The 22,944-nt window shown below is 26.4% G+C and overlaps 1 protein-coding gene across 7 annotated transcripts in view; it reads right to left on the bottom strand.

The window, feature by feature from the left end:
• Window positions 1-2,526: 2,526 nt before the first annotated feature.
• Window positions 2,527-22,944, bottom strand: part of LOC129988124 (meiosis regulator and mRNA stability factor 1-like) — a 52,529-nt gene continuing 32,111 nt past the window's right edge. For 3 of the 7 annotated variants that reach the window (XM_056096259.1, XM_056096258.1, XM_056096264.1), the window contains 16 exons: window positions 20,795-20,973; window positions 20,119-20,199; window positions 19,052-19,193; window positions 16,406-16,584; window positions 15,995-16,230; window positions 15,656-15,867; window positions 14,627-14,857; window positions 13,970-14,038; window positions 12,041-12,086; window positions 11,488-11,690; window positions 9,987-10,214; window positions 9,243-9,446; window positions 6,903-7,158; window positions 5,828-5,893; window positions 5,623-5,727; window positions 2,527-4,488 (listed from right to left, as the gene is read on the bottom strand). In XM_056096259.1, coding sequence (XP_055952234.1) covers window positions 3,926-4,488; window positions 5,623-5,727; window positions 5,828-5,893; window positions 6,903-7,158; window positions 9,243-9,446; window positions 9,987-10,214; window positions 11,488-11,690; window positions 12,041-12,086; window positions 13,970-14,038; window positions 14,627-14,857; window positions 15,656-15,867; window positions 15,995-16,230; window positions 16,406-16,584; window positions 19,052-19,193; window positions 20,119-20,199; window positions 20,795-20,973 — 3,000 coding nt within the window. In that variant the 3' untranslated portion in view covers window positions 2,527-3,925. The remainder of the gene's footprint in view (window positions 4,489-5,622; window positions 5,728-5,827; window positions 5,894-6,902; window positions 7,159-9,242; window positions 9,447-9,986; window positions 10,215-11,487; window positions 11,691-12,040; window positions 12,087-13,969; window positions 14,039-14,626; window positions 14,858-15,655; window positions 15,868-15,994; window positions 16,231-16,405; window positions 16,585-19,051; window positions 19,194-20,118; window positions 20,200-20,794; window positions 20,974-22,944) is intronic. The other 4 variants (XM_056096260.1, XM_056096263.1, XM_056096262.1 and 1 more) reach the window with 4 other exon arrangements.

The following is a 22,944-nucleotide window of genomic DNA, read 5'->3' as shown; positions in this document are numbered from 1 at the left end:
TGAAAGGTTTTTTTTTTATTATTTGAAAAACTGAGTTTATTCAGAGTAATTTAGAGAAATTTTTAAACAATGAGCCGGTCAAAATCCGCTTTTAACACAGATTGGACAGATAAAAATGTCAATCCCGACTTAACCGTCAATCAAAAATTGTAAGCCAAATATGATACATCTTAAAATAATTTCATACCATGATTATTTTTTAATCTTATATTAGCCCATGTTAGTTTCTTCTGATATCCTTATCAAAATCCACTTTTTTTTTATTTCATTTCTAATAGGCGCTCTAAAAAGTTGCTGATACTTATTTCTCACACTACAAGCAAAGGGGAAAAAATACCCTTAAGAGCACTAAAGGGAAACATTTTCTCATTTTCCACGTGAGTTCCGAAGTAAAAGGGCGAGGGTTTTATCGCTTCTCTTCGTATGCATGTCCGTCCCATGTTCTCCCGTGTAAACATAAATTGAACTTAATTCCAAATTTGTCTGCTTCTCGAGCACTCATCTGCAAAACTATGTTGCACACATATTATATACTAGGGGCGTGGTCCCCAAAAACTTTCTCGCATTCCTTTAATAAAGTTTTAATTCTGGTCAACACCTTGCATGGCACTGGCGTACGAAATACTAACTTTTGGTGTGAATGTAACATTTTTACTGAATTTATCATGTGATCTTTGGGAGTTATTTGGCGAAAAAACCCTGGCACGTGTTGACAGCATCCAAAAATCGAATTTGTATTTTAAACACATTTTTCTCAACCGATTGAAACAAAAATTTGATGCAAAACTGCACTTATAGTCACAAAATTCCATATCAAATTAGATACATTTAAGCCATTGCATTTTTTAACTATCTCATTTACATTTTTCCGAAAGGGCATACAGTCATCCCATTAGATTTGACACAAAATTTGCTAGATGTTTATACTATAAATGTTAAATCTGTACCGAATGTTATTTATCTAGTTCTCTTTGTTCAGTAATTATCGTATTAATCTGTATTCGAACAACGGGACTTCATCTGAAGAGATTTTACTCAAAATCCGATAGAAATCTGCAAATTTGTTGCAAAGACCATATACCAAATTTCAACCTTCTAGCTCTAAGTACTTTTGAGTTATATTTGTCACAGACAGACAAATATTTTTCCTAAATGTGTTTTTCGAACTTAGGGAGGTCTAAAACGTGAAGATTTATCAAAATTTCAAGTTGGAATTTTTCGATGATTACTAAACTTTCTGTATATTATGCGTACGAGAAAGTAATAATAATCTAATATATATAATTAGTAAGTATTAATCAACTTTCATCTTTAACATAGAAACAAAATAATATTTTGAAGGTGAAAAAAAAATACAAATAAGTTTTATATTTGTGAAAATTACTTAAAGCAATAAGGTGGTTTCCCCTAAAACTTTCAGGCATATTAATAAGAATGTTATCTCTTCTCTCCCACTATAAAATTGAGGATCTTGGGTAAAAGAGGCTGTAAATGCCACAAGTGCTCAGATTTTTATTTCCAGAAAACCACATACGAGAGTTTTGTAGTATAATAAAAACAATTTTGGACGCTTTTTTGTTACCAATTGAAATTAATATTTAGTACAAAAGTACAATTTTAGTAACAGGATCAAATGCCAAATTTCCTTTATATATACTGTTGCAGTTTTGAGTTATCAAATTTATTTATATGCAAAAATACAGGCTGACGTTCAAGCTTTTGATGTATTTGTTTCAAAATATTATACAGATTTAACTTTAGTTGTTAAATATGTGAACCAAATTATTATCCATTTAGCTTGTTTTGTTCATTTACTCTAGGATAGTCAGATTTCATACAAGAATTTTACTCAAAATTTGATAGAATTAGATAAGTGTAATAATTACATTTCATCCATTTATCCCCAAGTATTTTTAAGTTATGTCCACAGACACACATAATTCCACAAATTTACTTTTCAGAATCTGAGTGACCTGAATTACGATTCTCCAAATTCTCATGCTTAAATTTTTCGATAAATAATGCAATACTTTCTCTTAAGTATATTGATTTTATACTTTGATATAGATTGTGTCTAAATTTAGAATTAATCCTTCTTTTACTTTATTTAATTTTCTTATTATTTATTATTATTATTATTTCTTCTTCTTATTATTATATTTTATTATTTATTATATTTAAAGTTATGTTTAAATTATGTTAAAGTTATATCTCAGAATTTGGTATTTAATAATTTTTTTATTAAAGATAAGGTGAAGTTAATAGTAAAATTCTCAATATTTGCACATTAATAAACAAAATTAAAAGAAAGCTAATTTAATTAAAATTAACCAATGTTAACCAATTAACCAAAAAGAAACCATAAAAGAACTATCATTATACTATTCATGTCACAGTATTTGTGTAAAAATACATATTTCTGTAGTATTTTCCCCACTTAAATGATTTTGTATTAAGAAAATGCATTGTTTATGCAATTTTAAACAAACATAAAATGCTTGTAACAAATTTTAATAGATCAGAACATGTATTAAGGCAGATACAAAATTAAATTCATTTTACAATCTGTTTTATATATTGATAGCTTTTAATTTCTTTTTATAAAAGAAAAGAGCAAATCATATGTTTCACTGAGACACAAATTTCACTTATACTAAAATCCTTAAGGATGCTAGAAACAGTTTCATTAAACACAGAAAGCGTGTTCAACATTTCATGGAATGATTCACAAATTATTTTGCAATTAATACATTTGACTGTACTGTTAATAATTATTGTTCAATTTATCACATTTGGTTGTACTCTTATTAATATCAGAAATCACACAAAAGTAAATTGCATTCGGAATTTTATTTTCCTTGTAAAAAAAAAAAAATCAAACTTATAAATATAAGCATTAACATTAAATGGTAAACAAGAACCTAAGAAAAATATTATTAATTAAAATAAATTTAGAAATACATAACATGCAGTGGGATTTTAATAAAAGTGTAAAGGAAAAACATTTTCAGTTTGAACATTAAATTTTACGAGGTAAAAATGAATACCCAAAACAATACTGAAATTTACTTACATCAAAATTTGAGTTACATGAAAAAACCCCATTATTAACGAAAAAAATTAATTTTAGAAAACAAACATTTCCAATAGCCATTTTACTTGCAATGCAAGTATATATAAATTCACTTAGTTTACATTCATTCTACACAAGGAAAGTGTAATTGCATGAATTCAATGATGTATTGGAACAATTAAAAACAAAATTTCCCTTTACATAATTATAATGAAAGAACAATAAATTGCATGAAATTTTCAACTGCAATGCAAGAAATTATATTGCATGCAAATGAAAAGATTATCTGCCTCATATGCATCAAACATGCATGGCTTTGATATTCCTCAGTCAAAACAACTGGGTGTAACCTCTTTCACGTACATACCAGGTTTCTCATCGAACCATCACATTATTAAAAGAGCTAAAAAGTATCATATAGGACTGAAAATATCTTGCTGCTACCAGCCATTGCTTTAAAATGTATAAGAAAGAAAGAAAATCACATTCTCACTGGTGGGAAATAAAAAACAATTGTCTTGCTTTCATAGAAGCAAACACACAATTCCATTTCTTTGTTATCAACCAAAACTTATTAAATACTTAGAAGAGTAAGTTGGTTAAAAGCTTTGTGTGCCATTTTTTAAAAATAATAACAATAAATAAAATAGTTGAAAGACTGAAATAACAAAATAAGTGTTTCTTTCACAATTCCATTACTCTCGTTTATAACACAGGACATATACAAATTTAGCATAAATAAATAGTTTAACAATGAAACAACAGTAAAAGCTACAAAAACATCTACTAAAATTATTGCTCATTTCACCCACCTTGAAACACTAAAATAGTGCCTCAGCTGGTAAAAAATAATTATTCAATAGGCATAGAAAATTGAGCAGCAATTCTCGTCCGCCTATTTGGCTGCCTAATTGTTTTCGTTGGAGTGCTTTTTGAACTCTGAATAATTTTTTCTTTTGCACCATCAGTATATTTTGTTAGATCTTCACATGATTCAGATTCTTTTGATTTCCGAATATTGCTTTTAGAATAAGATTTTTCTTCTGTACATGAAGAATGAGGCAATTGATTTTCACTGCCCATTGAAATTTTACATGGCCCAACACTCAAATGTGTTATTATTGGAGTAACATACTCTTTACAATTTGCTATCACAGGAGAACTTTGTACATAAATAGACTCTTTGGATGAAAGAATTGAGGTCTGAGCACTTAATGATTCATATAACCGAGGATTAAAATGTGTTACAGCAGGCGATATGACTGTTGATGAAGTATATGAAGAGCTGCCTTCAATGGTAATTTGATGAGGTAATACAGTACAAGTAGCATTATCGTCAGTGTTATGCACAGAATCTTCCTTTGAAACTTCTTTGCCATACAGAGAAGACTCCTCATGCAATACAACACCAGGAACTGAAAAAAAAAAAAAAAAAAAAAAAAAAAGCAAGTAAGTAAATGATTTAAAATATTTTTAATATAATTTAGAACAAAATTCCAATTTTAGTCCATCCTATTTCAAAATCTCTTAAATACTTGTGCTTTTTGAAATTTAGTTATTTTGCCTCCAAAAGCTGATTAAGGATAAATAGCTAAAAAATTATATTTGTGATAAATCTCTTTGTTTACACAGAGTGTTCTTTCAACAATATACATGAATTTAATATTTGAATTGTCACATCTAAGATTTTTGACATCTTATGGCAATATTTTAAATGAATTGATTTTATCGATCTGCCTTTAAATTACTAAATAAAGGTACCCTTATAAGCCTGGAAAAGAAAAAAAAAATCTTCAATACTGCTATAAGTCACACATGTTACTAAGTAATATAAGTATTCATTGTAAGAAAATGTATTAATATTTTACTCAGTATAAATAATGCTACATTAACATTTGTATTAATATTTGCCTGATAAATTATTTATTGTATTGATAATAGTACTCAATGAAATGCACAAATAATTTCTTATAAAATTATGATAAGATGTTAATGCAAAAATGTTTTTATATATAGCGAAAATTAAATTAAGTTTGCCTAGCATATGTAACTTTATAATGAAATAAAATGACAAATGCATTAAAACAAACAATTTTAAAAATTTGTAGTTTTCAAAAAATTATCCAATGTAACAATCATATGATTAAAAGCAAATGAAAACTAATTTTTTTTTCCCATGAGCTATTAATGATTTTTTTTAAGGATAATAATTTAGTGAAACATTACAAATGACAACTTTAGGAGAAAAAAAAGATTTAAAATATCTAATATTTTCATTCAAAGGAATGACAGCATAATAATCTTTCCTGTGTATTGATATCTATTTTTTTTTTTTTTTTGTGCAAGAATTTACTTAATTGCCATGAAACCTTCACAATATTTAACAGTAAAATTTGAAGAAAAACTGCAAAAAATTTCTTTAGTGTAAAATTATTAATGATATATTTTTATTTGTAAAGATTTTATAGCCAATAAATTAAAAGGAACATGCTGAAAAGCAAAACAGTAACTATACAATAATCATAAAATAATTAGATTTGAATATTTACATGGGACAGGTGTTTCAAAACCCATAAAATCATTTGTAGCTTCATTCACATCAGGTTTCAAACTCGGTGAGGGTATGCAACTAGGAATTGGGTCACTCAGGATATCTATTAAAAAAAAAAAAAAAAAAAAAAGAATGTCTATATTTTAGAAACTTTTAAAACATAATTTTTACAACATAAGTTTAAAAATATTTATTTACAATACCTGATTTTTCTTTTAGATATGAAGCATCCAAATTAGCTTTATGAGAGGTGAAATCAGGTAATTGTCCTAAGAAAATAATTAAAAATAAAAGATTGAATATGAAATAAAGGAAACTTTATGTAGATATTTAACTCAGTTTTATTTGAAGATATTACAAGAATTTTATTTAACAAAGCAAATATATAACAAAATCAAATCTTTATATATATTAAACTTGAAAGTTACTGGAAAAATATTTGATATACAGATAGATCTGCTTGAAATGTTCTTACTAAAAAACATATTACTTATGCATGATTATATATTAAAAAAAAAAGAATAAAAATACAGATATATAGGTAAATTTACAAATTTATTTATAATATACTAAAATATATATGTCCATCTACAATATGCAAGTGTAATGTCTTTTGTAAACAGATTTTAGACTCACAGAAAGAATCAGTGAAAGCTTTTTAAAAAAATCCATTCTTATGAGCAAAATCTATGGGTAATTTCTGACTACATTAATAATATATAACAAATTAAGTGAAAGATCTTAGATACATAGAAACTTTGTTCAATATTAAATGTTATTCTAATGAAAACTGAAGGTTCCTGGTAAAAATATGAAAAATACGAGTTCAATTGCAAACATTTTGATGGAAATGTAATTGTAAAATATTCACTTTCATTAAGGCAAATTAGCTATATTATTTAAAATGGATGCAAAATTAATTTTAAGCTTTCAGTAGAGAATATAGGTTGTCCATCCATGATTAATTTTAATGCTGCAACATTTGTTATTGTTAAAGTATTTAAAGCAGAAAAGTATAAGAACATATTCTAGGGTTTCATGAATTTTAAATACATTTTTCTAAAAAAAGATCAAAACCAACACTTCTTTAAAATTTTTGATGTTCATATAATGCAGCAAATAAATGACAGATAATTAAAGTTTTATAGCATTTATATTTTGAAAGATGTAGGATAAAGTCTGCATGACTCAGAGATTACAGTAAAAGTATTTAAGCTTAAAACTTAAGTGATGAGAACAATATTTAAATGTATGGATAAAGTGGAATGATATACTTGCCTATGGATTGGGAGTTTAAACAAACCATTCGCTTTTGCCTCTTTCCTTTAATAGAGAAATAATCTGATAAGTTTTCAAGCATGACATATAGATTAGGGAATCCATAATGAGCTGTGCAAATTGATTCTCCGAATTTTTGTTGAAATAAGCTACCAAAAGTAGAAAATGGAACTTGACCTCCATGATCTTGCAACAGTAATACCATGTCCCTTGCAAGCTTGTGCAAGGGTGTTAACTGCACAATATCATCAACTACCTAAGAAAAGGAAAAAGAAAATAAGCCAAGCAGAAAATAAATCCTTATACCAAAATCTCGATAGACTACAAAAACAAATTGTATAAAAATTGCTAGGATTTTAAAGGCACAAAAATAAAGATGTAGAAATAGGGAAAGGGGACATATTTGCTTTGGGTGTTATAGAGGAAAGGAAAAGAAAAAAAAAAAAAAAAAAAAAAAAAACACCTGTGTAATGGCAACACATCTTTAAAAATTAGTATTATGAAAGGGAAATAGTACTCTTTCATAATATTGGACCAATTATACTATGTTCCAAGTTTTGGCACTAAAGCACCATTTGTTAAATAATTTATGACAAATGGAAGCAGAAAAAACATTGTTCCTAGGACACCACTTAAAATTACTACATATATTGTTTTTACTCCATTATTGCATAGAAAATATGCGTCTTAAAAAAGTGAAACATTTAATTTTAATTTTTTTAAAAAATCGAATTATTTCCATATGTTGAACAAAATTTTTTTCTCCAAAAAATAACCATAGTCTAATCATTAATAACTTTACTTATTAAGGCTTTCAGATTTAATTCAGAATACGAACAGTAGAGAATAAGATTGTGCATTATTTATTTAAACTAAATTAATACGTAGTTTACCACTCTATAAATTTATGAGGTTCAATATATCGTATATTGAAATCTACCAAAAGAATTTTGACAATTTAAAAGCTTAAATGTTTTAAAAAACAATTACAACCAACTATTAACAATTATGTATAACAATAAAATTAAAATAGTAAGTGAGCTATGTAATGCTTGCAAAAACTAAACCAGTTTAATCATGTTCATCATATGATTACAGATGGCATAATTTTTTCATATAATTTATTGGTAAATGAAACTGAGTACCAATGTAGACATAAGAAGATTTAAAAAGTTCCAGCTTTACAATGAATAAAATTTTGAATATTCGTATTTATTTCTTATGCTTTCTTGAAATTCATAGTACTTAACAGTGGCTACTTCTGTACTCATCAGGAATGACTAAACTAACAATGGGGAGACATTTCAATATTTTCAGTGATTCAGGCCAATTCCACCAAAGAATCTTCGTTAAGTGGGTTTGGAACACTTTAAATTTGTCGTGGCCAAACGCCCACCCAGTGGTGTAGAAGTTTGGAGAGAGGGATGCCAACTCTGGTGTCGTCCTTGTCATTGAATCGCAGTTCAAAATTACCAGGTCTGTCCCAAAATAACCCCAGTGTTGCTTTAAAACGGGATGTTAATAGAACTAAACTAAACCCACTTTAAGATCAATTCATATCAATAGTTTTTTTAAAAAAAGCCAATGAAAAGCATATACTCTTTCAGCCTTCGCCTTTAGTAGACAAAGGCATGATTGTTTGTTCAAGAAACAAATTATGTTCTCTAATATAGTGAAAAGTGTAGATTAAATCAATCTCCGTCTGATCTTTCTATAATAACATTTTTTAAAAATTCCCATCATAACTTAAACTAACACTTAAAATGGAAAAAATTCAAGAACGGCAGGAATGTAAGAATACTGGATTCATAAAGGGAAATAGGTATCTTACAGGTCACATATTTAGGAGGGTTAATCCTACAAACCTGGATTCGCCTCAAATCGTCTTGAATTGGAAGTTAAGAGATGCACAACTGAAGTTTAGTTATGTTGCAACTACCTGCTCATATAGAAGGCATAATTCTATTTTTTGTGTAAAAAATTAATCCACATTTCTCACACTAGCCAGGCTCAAACAGTTAGTGAGGAATACTGTTCTGCTCCATTTTCTTTTAATTCAAGGTTCCCATGCTCAAGTGGATGCAAAATCATTAATAGATGTGAAGTGTAGAATACAAATGATAGCATAACTTCCTATCCCTCCAAATATAAATTTCATCTAAAGACAGCATAAAACATCACATGTCACAATATTTTTAAAAATTTGTGTGTATTCAATGTGAATTTCACCTGTAGTATCACAATGTAAATTTCACCCAACTATTTTGCAAGGATTTGCAACAGTAAAGATTTCAACTAAAAAAACTTATAAACCAAATGTGAAAGAATTAAAGTATGTACCTGAATTATATTAGCCATGTCTCGGAGATGCAATGAGAGGTTAATCTTTTGGCGAAAGCGTGACTGGTAGATTTTACAAACGTCTTTTATAGACATTTTACATTCATGAGTTTCCATTAACAACAGACGGACATTAAATGATATTTGATGAACAACTCCTTGGTCCACTAGGGTTATATAAGTGCGTCCATATCCAATGACTATCTGTTTCAAAACAGATCAAATCTTAATCTTCAGATTTGATAACAAATTTTAATTATAACTAAATGATTGATATTATCATTTTCCCTTAGTCACTGTCAGTTCATTTTTGCCTACTTAAATACTAATTTAACACAATAAGATCCATGCCAATATGCAAAATAAATTTTAATGTGAAATCGAAACTCTTTCATTTAATTTATATTTTAGGCTTATTAACATATGCTTAATTTAATTAAATACATTTACAGAGATTTCAAATTGATTCATGTTATTTGAGTGCATTTCATACTACTTGCATTTTTCACCTTTTATTTAATCTAATGTGTTTAACTACAATTATGAATTTTCTGTAAGCACAAATAATTTAACTTTTTATAATACTGATTATATAAACATTTATAACTAAAGCATTAAATGCAATACTGCAATTAATTTCCTACAGAAAGATTAAATTTTTTTCTTATTATAGATTTCAAACCATATCAAACATTTAAAATATTTTTAAATTGATAAAATAAGACAAGACTATAAATTATTTACTCTTAATGCTGAATCCAGTTTTTCAAGCATTTCATGAAAATCAGAAAAACCAAAATCCACTGGTCGCAAAGCATGTCCGTGCATTATTGCATAGGCTGAACTAATTTGACTGATGTCTATAACTTCATTTGGTTGCATCTTTAAAATGGCTACAAGACGATCAGAAAGTATTTTATGTTGTTCTTTTTCCACTAATTTAAGAACTTTATCCTCACCAGTACCAGATACCTAGAAAGGAAAAATCCTTTTAATATATTTTAATGAAAGTATTAATTATGTGAGCATAAGAGGTGGATAGAATATAGATTTCACTTAGATTATTATACTATTTGACTACAAACAAAACTAACTCAATACAATAGGGATATCAGTTATCCTTTGGGAAAATTAGTAACACCACTCTCTATTCACTAGGAACTGCTTGAGCACCCAATCATCTATTATGTTAATAAAATAAATTATTACTGCAAAAAATGTATGCTGTTTAAAAAGTCTGTAGAAACTTTTTGGAACTGTTTAAGCAAGATGGAAACAAATATATTTTTTAAAATCTTGTATATGAATTAGAATACTTTCAATACAGTTTGGGAGTGAAATTCATGATACTCTAGATTCATTTCTTTTTTCAAAGTTAAGAGAAAATTTCAGAATTATTGTTCAGCAATAGTAAACAACAGACAAAAAATATGAGTTTTTAAAGTGTATTTAATTTAAATGAAAGTTTCTGAAAATACAAAATTACACTTTTTATTTTAATAGTTATACAAAAAATATGAAGAATAACCTACCAAATTCATTAAAACAATTTGTATTTTTATTTATTTATTTTTTATGGATATGAGGAATTTGCATCACTAAAATAACTTTCATTTGAAATTTTTTTATTATTCAGTGAAACTTTACCATTAAATAAACAATGAATTCATTACATAAATGGTCTACTAAGAAGTACCTTAACATATATTTATATTTAATCTTTCCAGGTTAAACATAATTTATTAAAAATGACACTTTTGTATGATAATGTTCAAAATCCTAAGTCGTAAAGAAAATTATCCTTGTGCCATATAAATGAGAACAATTTGATTACTATGCTATTTCTTTTATTTCAATATTTAAAATGTTAACCATTACAACCTGCACAAGAATTATTTAACTCTTTTAATACACATAATAATAAGTATTAATTTTACAGATACACATCAACTCATGATTAATATTAAAATATTCTTCTATTTATGCATGTACAGTGCATTAGAAAACAATAACTCAGAGGCGGCAAGACTAACACTACAGTTCTTACTACGGAGATTTAAAAAACTAATTTGGAAGTTTAAGGGATATGAAACTTGCAATAGAAAAACAAAACTTATGACCAATGAAAAAAGCATTAGTATAATAATTATACTAGCTGTATAATAATAATAATAAAAAAAAATAAATTAAATGAATTTTACTTAAGCTTTTCTAGAAATATAAAATAAAAGTACATATTATTTACCTCTAAAACATCTGGAATAGCTTCAAATAATTCTATGAGCTTTGTAAAACCATAATCTGCAACTCTGCACTGTTTACCAAAATGATGATGATATGATGGTATAAATTTATTAAAAGGCATTGTACAATAAGGTGTATGCTTCATTAATTCCACAACTTCAGAAGCAAACTGTTTGGTACGTTCAATTTCTTCAGCTGTTTGTTCTAAAAAAGTTGAATTTAAAAGGTTTATTGAAGTTAGAAGTAACAGAAAATGTGGAAATTTTATGAAATTTTTGTATTTTAAAAGGACACTGAAATTCTTACTTGCACCTAATTTAGAAAACACAAATGTTTATTTTAAAATTAAATGATCCATTAAAATAATTACAAATTTTTTTGAAAATAATTATATAAGAATAAAAGGTAACCTGAATCATTACAAGAGATAAAGAAAAGGCAACTACATTTAATCATCTTATTGTTAGTAATAAAATAATTCATTGACATACTCTTTAAAATATTAAAATAAACAAATTAAATAATAAAATATTTTTAAAATTAAAGAAACTAACCTCTTTTGGGAATGCCAATAACAGTTTCAGTACCTGATTTGCAAATCTGAAAAGAAAACCAGACAGAAATTTTAAAATTATTCTACAAATTCTATTTTTTTAAGCAGCACTTTTCGCATAACACTAAATATAAGAATAACATGACTTAAAAACTATGAATTCATTTTGGGTTTGCCTCTCAAATTTTTATTTAATTTGTATATTTTAGAATTCTCTAGTTCATTATGGGAAATAATTGAAAAATGTTGGAAATAATTTTCTTTTCTAAAGATTTTAAAGGAAATGAAACCTTATGAAAAGGGGGGGGGGGTGAAATTTCTTTGCATATTTTTTCTTCAAAATTTTCAAGAGAAAATATTCTTAAAATTTCAAAAGTTAAAAATATTTTCTTTTTCAAATTGTGAAATTCCAATTACAGACTAAAAAAAGAAAGGTTCATTTGAACTCAAAACCTTATTTTTATTTTTAAAAAATCAGTTATTTTGAGAATTTAAATACAATAATATTTCAAAATTACACAATAGACAAGAGCAATAAAAAATGTACATGCTGTATATGGTCTTGTTTTGCAGACAAATAAGTGAAAATTACAATTACATGAAACGATGAGAAATAAAGCTTTTTAAATGAAAAGTTCATTGTAAAGGATGTTGTCTTTGTACATGTAAGTACAAATTAATAAATATCAAAATAAAAGTGTTACATAAAATGGATTTATTTCAACAGTTATGACTTCAAAAAAATTGACAAATACACCAAGGGATTCAATGGTCTTTTTCCTCTCTATATACAATTTCTTTATGCCCAGGAAATAGTTTTTTTATTGCTTTGTTTTTTGAATGAGAGTTGGAATGCAACCTTCCCTACAGATCATCTCCAAAGGTTGGAGTTTTTTTTTTTTTTTTAATAAACTTTTAGTCAAAACTTGCAATTCTTATTTGCTTTTCTGACAATTATGGGTCTGAGATAACAGTTTTTTCTATAGTAGTGATTGGCTCATTCATTTCTACAGATTCATCAAATATCAGTTATTTTGTTTAGTAAGATTAACAGATTACATAGATTTTCATTAATAACTTTCAAATCCTGCCCAACAAGATAGATGAATTTTCCCATCATGCAGGCAATGTTATCAGCTTTTAGATTTGTTTCCAATTTACTTCAGGCACTATTTCAGTCTTTTAACCAAAATTTTATTTCAAAATGTTTAAAACACTGTATTCTAAAATAGAGAGTATTAAAATCAAAAGAGGGATATAAAAAGAATAGCATAACCTTAAAATTCATGTTATTTCTAAATTCTTAACCCCCTAAATTACTCTGATTCAATATTGATTAATCTATAATCAGAGTCACTGAAAAAAAATATTTTTAACACACTTACAAAATGATAAAGTTAAGAACAAAAGATTAGATATGCGATTTGTTATGCATTGTAAATGAAAAAATATATGCCAAATTAAAATATATGCCAAATTAATTTGAAATATCATGTGAAATAAAATACTATAATACCTAATTTATTTACTTAAAAATAAAATCCTAGTCTGTTCTTTTGCAAGACATATAACACTTGATAAATTTTCATAAATGAAAAGTATGAAAACATGCAAGCAAACATGCAATTTTATTCAAGCATTTCTCATTAAAAGTATTTCAATTCATTAAAAAAAATCAATACATCAATTTATGAAAAGTCATTCTTACTATAAGAAAACCAAAACTACAGAATAGCAATCTGATTTTTTAAAGCCATGCAAATGGTTAAAAATGAAGTGAATTAATGCATAATAGGACAGAAATTCAAATTCATAAAAATCAGAAATCAGATAAACAATGTCTTAAAAATTTAAATGAGAAAAGAAAAATAAAGATAAGTTTTCAGTTTTTAGCTCATAACATGCATACAAGGGGAAAATGTATAATCACCTGTTCTGTAACCAGGAAAAAAGAAGATGAAAAAGGAAGCATCAATTTACCATATGCATAAGGCCGTTTCTAATTGATAAATTTCATTTTTAAAAATATGTTTTCATATATAATGTTTTAGAAACCAGCACTGAAAATCATAAAATGTACCAGATAGAACCAGAAATCTTTAAAGAATATGTACTTTAAAATCTTACTGACATTTAAAGAAAAACACATGCATTGGAAATTGATGCAATGTAAAAAGTTCCAAAGTATGCAGAAACCTAACACTTAATAAAAAAATTAACAATACAAAACAAATTGTAGCAATCTGGAAATTTACACATGTCAAAATATCATAATATTTCGATGAAAAGTAATCTCCATTTAGAGCTTTGTTTAACAGTTTTAACTTTGAACATTTAGCTAACATATATGCTTCATGTATTTTATAGTTCATTTTTTTTAGCTCTTAAAAAAAGCCATTTTTAAAAAAATTGTATTTCAGAATAACATGCATTATGAAACAATTTCTAAAAGGACATTCTTTTTTTGTATCAATGCTTGTAATTTTAAATTCATAAAATAAAAACGATAAACTTTATTTGAATCACTGACTTATGTGCCACTTCAAATTAAATTTAAAAACACAAACAAAATTATTTAAAAACTTACAACAATTACATTTTCTGGAACTTCATCAAGCATATCTTGAATGTCACAGACTCCATAACTTGTAATTTCAAATGGTTTTTCAATCACTTGCTCATAAGCATGAGGAAATTCAGATACAGATATTTGCTTACTAGCTCGAGATTTTAAAATCCTTAGGAGTTCTGCAGCAAATCGCTTTACTTGAGTGCGATGTGTAAGGGTAACTTGACGATTTTGGCCTTCCCCCAACACCTGTAAATTATAATTCGGTAATTCAGAAATCTGAATATTTTTGTCAATTATAAATAAAACTTATTTCTTAAAGAAATGAATCTTTCTCTCCAATACAACATATTTTAATAACCATAATGAAAATTAGTTCTATTTGATGATAATTATCTCTAGACTAAAGTTTTCTGAAAGATTTAAAAAAAAAAAAAAAAAAAACTATTTATACTGAATATCTTAATGTTACATTCCAATGTCATTTGGACCAACTTTTTAAAAACCAATACCAAATCAACTAAATGTTTCACTTGTAATAATATAATTTTCAAAAGCAAAATTTCAGAAACATAAATCACCAATGCCATTGCAGCAATTAGATTAAAGATTATCAAAACAGTATTTAAAGGATTTAAAAATCAAAGACTTCATTTAGTGGACTTAAAAAAATCAACAGACTTTTATCAACTTAAAAAAAATTTAACAATTTTATTCAATTATTTATTTGAAGTAGTTATTTTGTTACTAAAATTAAAATGTTATTTAATGATACACTCTCCTTCACTAATTAATTTTTTTTATCATGCGAGGTTAAATACTATTAATATTTTTAAAAATAACATTAAGCAAATTAAACAAAAGCAATTCAATAAATAATTATTAAATATACAATTATAAGCTGATAAATACTGTTGCTAACTGTTCGGATTTTTTTTTTTTTTTTGAAAATTTTAAAGAATTAACATAAATAAGCATCAATAATTATTTGTTTCTACAAAAGGAACCTTTTTATTTTGAAAAGAATACTATGACAATTCAAATTACCTGAACAATATGAGGTATAGCTTCTAGAAGATCAATTAATTTAGTGAAACCATAATCAGCAACACGACATTGTCTTCCAAAATGATGATGATATGTAGGAATAAATTTGTTGAATGCAACTAAACATTGTGGCTGATTTTTCAGAAGATCCATAACTTCTCTTCCAAAAAGAGTTAACTGTCCAGCTAAAGCAGGACTAAAATTTTGAAAAACTAAAATGGACAGGAAAAAGAATCTTATTTAAATATGAATACGAAACAAATGTAGTGATTTGAAAATCAACAGATCATTACATATATGCAATGAAAAGAACTAAAGAAAGAAAGTCAAAAGAATTACTTGGATTATCTAGCATTTTATTTTCAAGCCACTGAACTTTCTTGATGCAAAGAACAGATTTTGCCACTTCAACACCAGTAACACAGGCAATCAAATGCTCTAATGGTACTCCTTTTTTGGCAACACAGCTTTCATTTCCAACTGGTTCAGAATCTGAATCATCATCTTTCACTGAGTTGTCAACATTACCAACAACTGGTAACGGTCCAATTTCAGCTTCATAGCAATCACAAAAGCTAAGAAGTATTTAAAAGAAGATTTGATTTTAAAAGTTTGATTTGATTTTTTTTAAAAGTTGACAATTTCAGTTATATCATATCCACATTCAGTGTGTAATTCAAAGACTAAAAATGCAAAAAGGGAGGAAAAAAATTACAACTTTTTTTAATAAGAAAAAGGAAAATAGATTACCTAATCAATGGAAGTGATCCTTGGTGAGTGTCCAATAGCCTATGAACTGCAGGTGATAATGTTTTAAGGGATATATAAACTAATGGTAATGGACAAATACTGTATTGTTCAGCCCAACCTTGGGAATCAGATACCTGGAAATGACGTTCACAATATGGACGCTCTAGAATTGTAAATTCCTGCAAAAATAAATTAAACATTTCTTAATGATAGTAAATCATTGAATTTAAAGTTCATATTATCATTCGAAACTTCCTTGAATATAATTAAAAAACTAGGTTTTGTAACAACAAGACTAGAATTTATCTAATAATATCATTTCATTGAAAGCAATTTGACCTAATTGACGAAAAATGACCCAAAATTATAAGTCATAAAAATTCATATATAATTTAACAACTCAAATTAAGTTTGGATACATTTCCAGCCTTATCTATACTTATAATAAAGCTCAATGTGTGTGTGTGTTGGCTCTCTACATGCCAGACCATTCAACCTACAGTTACCAAATTTGGCACATGTATAACTTGAAGGCCGGAAATGTGCACCTGGGGGTTATTTTTTCGAATTTTTAATTAGAATTTTATTTATTTAAAATTAAGCCAAATTTTGGCGTGTTTCTGCTATAACTTCCGAAAATATTACCACACAAAAAAGATTTTTACATGAAGTTAAAGATCAAAAATTTATCTTTTAAATGATACCAATGTTTTAACCTTAAAATTAAATTTCTATTTTTAATGCATTTTTAAATAAATATTTGAGCTATATTTTTCAACAATTTTTTTCATATAAAATAAAAATAAGATTTAAGCTGCACTAGCACATTTCGCATTCATGGGAAAAAATTAGCTTTTTTTCAAAGTGTTGCCATCACATTGATTAAAGCTCCAACTAAAAATAAATTAAATCTTTTTGGAAATGAAATCTGCAAAAATATAATTTTCGGTACGTGTCTCTAGGAAATGAAACAAATATGAAATATTAAAAAATTGAAGAAAAATTATTTTATGAACTTTTACACTCTATATTATTAATCCAATAAATCAGTTTTATTTTAAGGCAAGTTTTGCTTAATATGAACAGGATATCCATTCAAATCAGGGCCACACAGCTAATTTGTAAACCTTTAGTAAGACACAGATCTACTAAAATGGTCTAAATGGAAAATGGTTATATTTTATGTAACTTGATTCAATAAATGCTCTAATAAATAACGAATTTGATAATTTTACATAAAGCTTCTGCTGTGGAAATCACGAATAACAAAATTAAAAAAATAATAACATGAACAACAAACATAATGAATAACAAATGAAATTCTTGAAACACTAATGTTTTAAATAAAAAGAGTTAATTTCCAATCAACTAAATCAATCACTTAAACTGACTGATTTATAAAAATTTGAATATCACTATTCAATAAAAAAAGGATAATTTTAGATTTTCCATTGATCGTATCAAAGAAAATATGCCAATCAGTGTGCAGGTTTCAAGATTAATTGGCCTAAGATTATGAAAAAGTTGAGTTTTTCAAAACTTTTAACATTCAAAACTTCATAAATAAATCTTAGTTGATCGTGGAAAATCGAAACATTCATTCCTTTATTTAAAATTTGGTGTGTCCAGAATATTTCTCAGAATCTGATACCTTACTGCATTAAATTTAGACTTCATAATTTTTGAAATATATTTACAGGGTGGAACAAAATATTTTTATTGATTTCATTTCAATCCTTTTGAAAGCAAAACTAAAAACTGAATTTTATGCTGAATCAGAAATTTTTGTTGAATTATTGTTTGAGATATTACATAAATTATGAAAAATATTTTGTAGTTCACATAAGACTTAAATACCAAGCGATTCTGTTTGCAATACTCATATTCAATAATAATAATAATAAATAAATAACAATAAAAATGATAAATAAAATAAAAAGCTTGGTTTCATTAAAAAATGTCTTTATACTAATTGTAATTTTAGCATTTCCACTTTAAATTAAAGTTGAAGCTTTATCGGAAATGACAACACATTAGGAAAATATATATAATAAATTAAACGAAACAATCTAAACAGTATAAGTTTGGTATGACTATCAAAATTTGAAGATTAAAAATGTTTTGTTTGAGAATCTATTAAGAGACCAAATACTTAAAATATTTAATTGAAAATTGTAGCGAGCGGTAATACTGGCGAACCGGCTGGTCACCAAAGGCGGCTAGTTTAATATAAATTGAATAAAAATAATTTTTAAATGCACTTTTTTTATTGGTGTTATAAAAACAAAATTTCCTTTCACTTTCATTATTTTTTAATTTTTAGTGTTTAAATTTATGACTTATCATTATAAATACTATGAAATCTCCTCAAATTCATTATATAGTGACACTTATATTATGAAGTTAAAATTATATTAATCTATTAATTAAAATCTTTTGAAAGTATTAAAATAGCAATGCAAGTACACAACTACTGACTTATGAGAAACTTTACCCATACAGCAAAATAAATCAGTACAAGAATACAAATATGTCAAAACTGACATACCAGAAAATAAATAATAAAAATTCTATCAACTATTTATTCCACTTTTAACTAGATTTAGCATATAAAATGAAATAAATGTAAAAACAGAAAAAACTTACTTGAGAATCTTCAGAATCAGGTAGCGATGGAGTTTTACAATAATCCGAATTCAAATACACCATACGACTACCTGAATCACCTTGAATTGTAACAGCATCTCTCATTTTATAAAGTTCAGAAACAGCAATAGGTCTATGATATCTGATAATAACAAATAAATGCAATATAGAAATGATTTTTATATACTATTCAAAAGTTAAAATTGTTCTTATGCATCTAAATATAGAATAAAAATAAATACAATAAGGATTTCAGATGTTAAATTTGATTGTAAAAATACTTTTATTTCCGAATTGTTTCATAAACGAGTCAATTCCAAGGTCCTTAACTCACTTAGGGGCTTCAACAACATGCAACATATTTAATTTTTTTTAAATGCAAATTACACACATTAAAAAAAGATTCATGTTTTATAACTATTGTTTAAGATTGTATTCAATTTCTATGAACTGTATTAAAAATGATTCAGTAATTTTTTTTTTTTTTAAATGCATCCTTATTTTCACAACCAGATAAGAATTATTGCTTTCTCATGCTTTACTTATTTTTAAACTCAGCTTTTGTTAATTTGAATGTTTGGATAATTTTTTTAAAAAATATTATAATGTGAATGGCTTTGGCGTAATCAAGCTTCAATATTTACTCCAAAGGAAACTGTTGGTCATTTACAACAATGCCTGGACTGGTTTTCATTAAGCTTCATAATTACCGACATCAAAAACAAATCAATTTCAAAAATTATTCCTGTTTACGCACATTTATCAGCAACAAATTTATTAACAAAGTGAGAAATACAGCAATTAAAGCAAAATTGCGAATCTAGAATTTTACATTGCAAACTACTACTACATATCTGAATATAAGTTAATATTCTGGAAATCCATTTATGAAAATTGTATATTTTAATGACTTTATTTCACACAAAAAACAGCATTTCTACTAATATTACAAAGGATAATTATTTCTTAATTTTAGATGAGTCTGTGTATAATTTTAAAGAATCATATAATTAATACTTTTTTTTTTATCCAAGAGCCCAAGTTTATAATTTAATAAGTTTACTCACCTTTTTTCATACAATTCTCTGAATTTAATCAAAGGTAAATTTTTGGCAGGTATATCATTTAAAAGAGCAATAGTTTCAGACCTGAAAAAAATAATAGAAATGTGCTCACATTAAAAAAAAAAAATATTGTTTAAACATTCTTTTAACCATTTAGCCAATTTGATATTTAATTAGATGATACATTGCATTTGAAGATTATGTTGTTATTTTTAACTAATAGACTACACAATATATAAAGTGCTTATGATATGTAAATTATTTTCGTATTAAGAATATCTACAAATAAATTAAACTTCAAAATATGATAATTCAATACATGGAAAGGTGAAGTGATTAAATCAAACTTAAATTTAGATATAAAAGATTCAAAAAATTCTACATCATAATACCCATATTTATTAGCTAGCATAATTGTTTGCATAAAATATCACTATCCCTTTAAAATGATAGCAACCCAATAGTGTGGAACATCCTGCTGCAGAGTTAGTAAAAAAACTGCAAATATTGCAGCATAAGGCTAAAAATCATTTAAAGTAGGATAAACATTATATAGCTATTAAATAAACATAAAAGTACCAACAAATGTGCTTCAAATTAAAATTGCTTAAAACTTCACACACACACACACACACGCACGCACACACACACACAAAAAAAAAACACACAGAATTTTTACTTTAAAACATGGAATGGTGGACTTTTCTCAGATGATGCATGAGAAATAAGTATTCTTTTGTGACCAATTTTCCGTCGATGTAAACGGGATATAGCATATTGAGCATCCTGAAGTGAGGGAACTTTCACTGTTGCTTTCGCACTACCATCTGGTTGCAAAGACATTGATATGTGAATAACCTAGAAGAACAATAAAGAACATTTGAAGAAACCTTTATAGGTATCGCATATTTTCTCAAATCATATAGTTAAACAGAATGTATTATAAAATGTTGAATTCGTTTGAAATATTCATTATTTATTATTAAATATTTCTGTTACAACAGAATATATATAGAAAATATAAAGAGTAAGAATATGAAAGACATTATCTTCTCTTTTTAAAAAATTCAATTCATGTAAAAAAATGAAAATTTCAGGTTGAAGTGTAGTTTAGTGTGTCCTCGAGTTTGTCGCCAATATGGTAACCCACCAAACCCATTTAATAGCAACCCTAATGCTGTTTTGTTTACTACTTTACAGCGGTTGAGTTCAGTACTCATGCTCTAGTTGTACTCTCATAATTGTAGTTCATGTACATGAACAACTATTTTAAGAAAAATGTTAAATAAAAAATATCAATTAAAGATTTTAATTTAGTCTTGTATTATAATTATAAGTTTTTTTATTGCTAATAAGACACTGTAATGTTATTTTTACAATGAATACGAACAAAAAATATTTTATTTTGCAATACTTAAGTGTTGGTATGCATACATCATCTGAATTATTTTAATAAATTGTCTGCAATGATATTCCTTGCATTTTTCGTAATTCTTTTTCTGATCAGACAGTTTCTTTGATAATTTGTTATATTGCTAATTGTTTAAGAACAGATGTGTGGTGAATGGGATGGCAGGAAGCATTTTGAACCTGCAGAATGGATGACAATTGAGTGAAATATATATATAAAAATATATATTTTTTGCTGATTTTATGAAGTTGGAAATAAGATACTTGCTAGAAAATTTGTATGGAGAATGCTTTGATTGTTTCTTTCCTCATTTTTTCTTTGATTATGTACTGTTCCTGTTATCCACATAGTCCTTATGTTCAATGAGCTAGCGAAGCTACTAGGATCCCACTCCTAATACGCAGCCAGTTTGAAAAACTTTTCTATTTAAAAATTGTTAAGATAAGCAGTAATAGTAATCTCAAAGGTTTAAAAAAAAGAAAAAAACTCAGATAAAACAATACTTTTCAGAAACAACCATAATTTTAATCCAGAAAGTAGTAATCGTAATTGCTTTGCAGAAGTGTTTATTTTGTCTGCCATCTTTATTGGCAACTTAGTATCCTTGGCGCAGCAAGGGGCACACTAAACAATGTTTTTACCAAATTTCATTTGAATCAATGGCTTAAATGCTTTTTACAGTTATATAAATGAGTCTTTTCATTTTATAACATCCCAGGTTTATTTAGCTATTTTCAAGTTAGCTATTATAATAAAATATTACTAAACTCTACTATGCATAATGATATATCTTGGTTGTTTGGTGATAAAGTCTAAGGGCTGTCATAAGATACAAGTACCAAACTTTTATCAGAGAAAAAATATCCTAAAGATTAAAAATTGAACATCATACTAGAGTTATGCTAAAAGTATCTTCATTTCTTAATTTTCACCACAGAAAGAATAATGCTACAATAATTAAAAATTTCTTTTTCTTTCAAAAAAAAAAAAAAAAAAAAAAAAACTTTAACTCAATTTTTTTTTTTTTTTAATGATATCATCTAAGATTTGTTTAAGAACAATAACTGTTGCATCTATTTTTTGATCAGAAAAGAAAATAGAAAAATATTCTGTTGGAGAAATATGAAATCAGATTCCATAACACAAAGAATGAGAAAAAGTGAAAAAATAAAAGCGTAAAGATTAGTCTTGGATGATGTAAGGGAACAGTAGGCCAAAGACAAAAGTCACACTTCAAAAAATTTTTAGTGATTTTTTTATGAACAGAAAGGAGATAAGTAGCCATTTGCTTTATGAACTTAATCATGCACAATAAGTTTTGATGCTTTTGAAAGTAAAATGGAGTACAACCCTAGGCTTGTGCATTTTCGACTTGATCTTTCTAAGTGTTCTTTTCTTTTTATTAGCATTTTCATTAT

The sequence above is a fragment of the Argiope bruennichi genome, chromosome 10, assembly GCF_947563725.1.
Source record: "Argiope bruennichi chromosome 10, qqArgBrue1.1, whole genome shotgun sequence".
NCBI lineage: Eukaryota > Metazoa > Arthropoda > Arachnida > Araneae > Araneidae > Argiope > Argiope bruennichi.
This window is presented reverse-complemented; position numbering and strand designations above follow the sequence as displayed.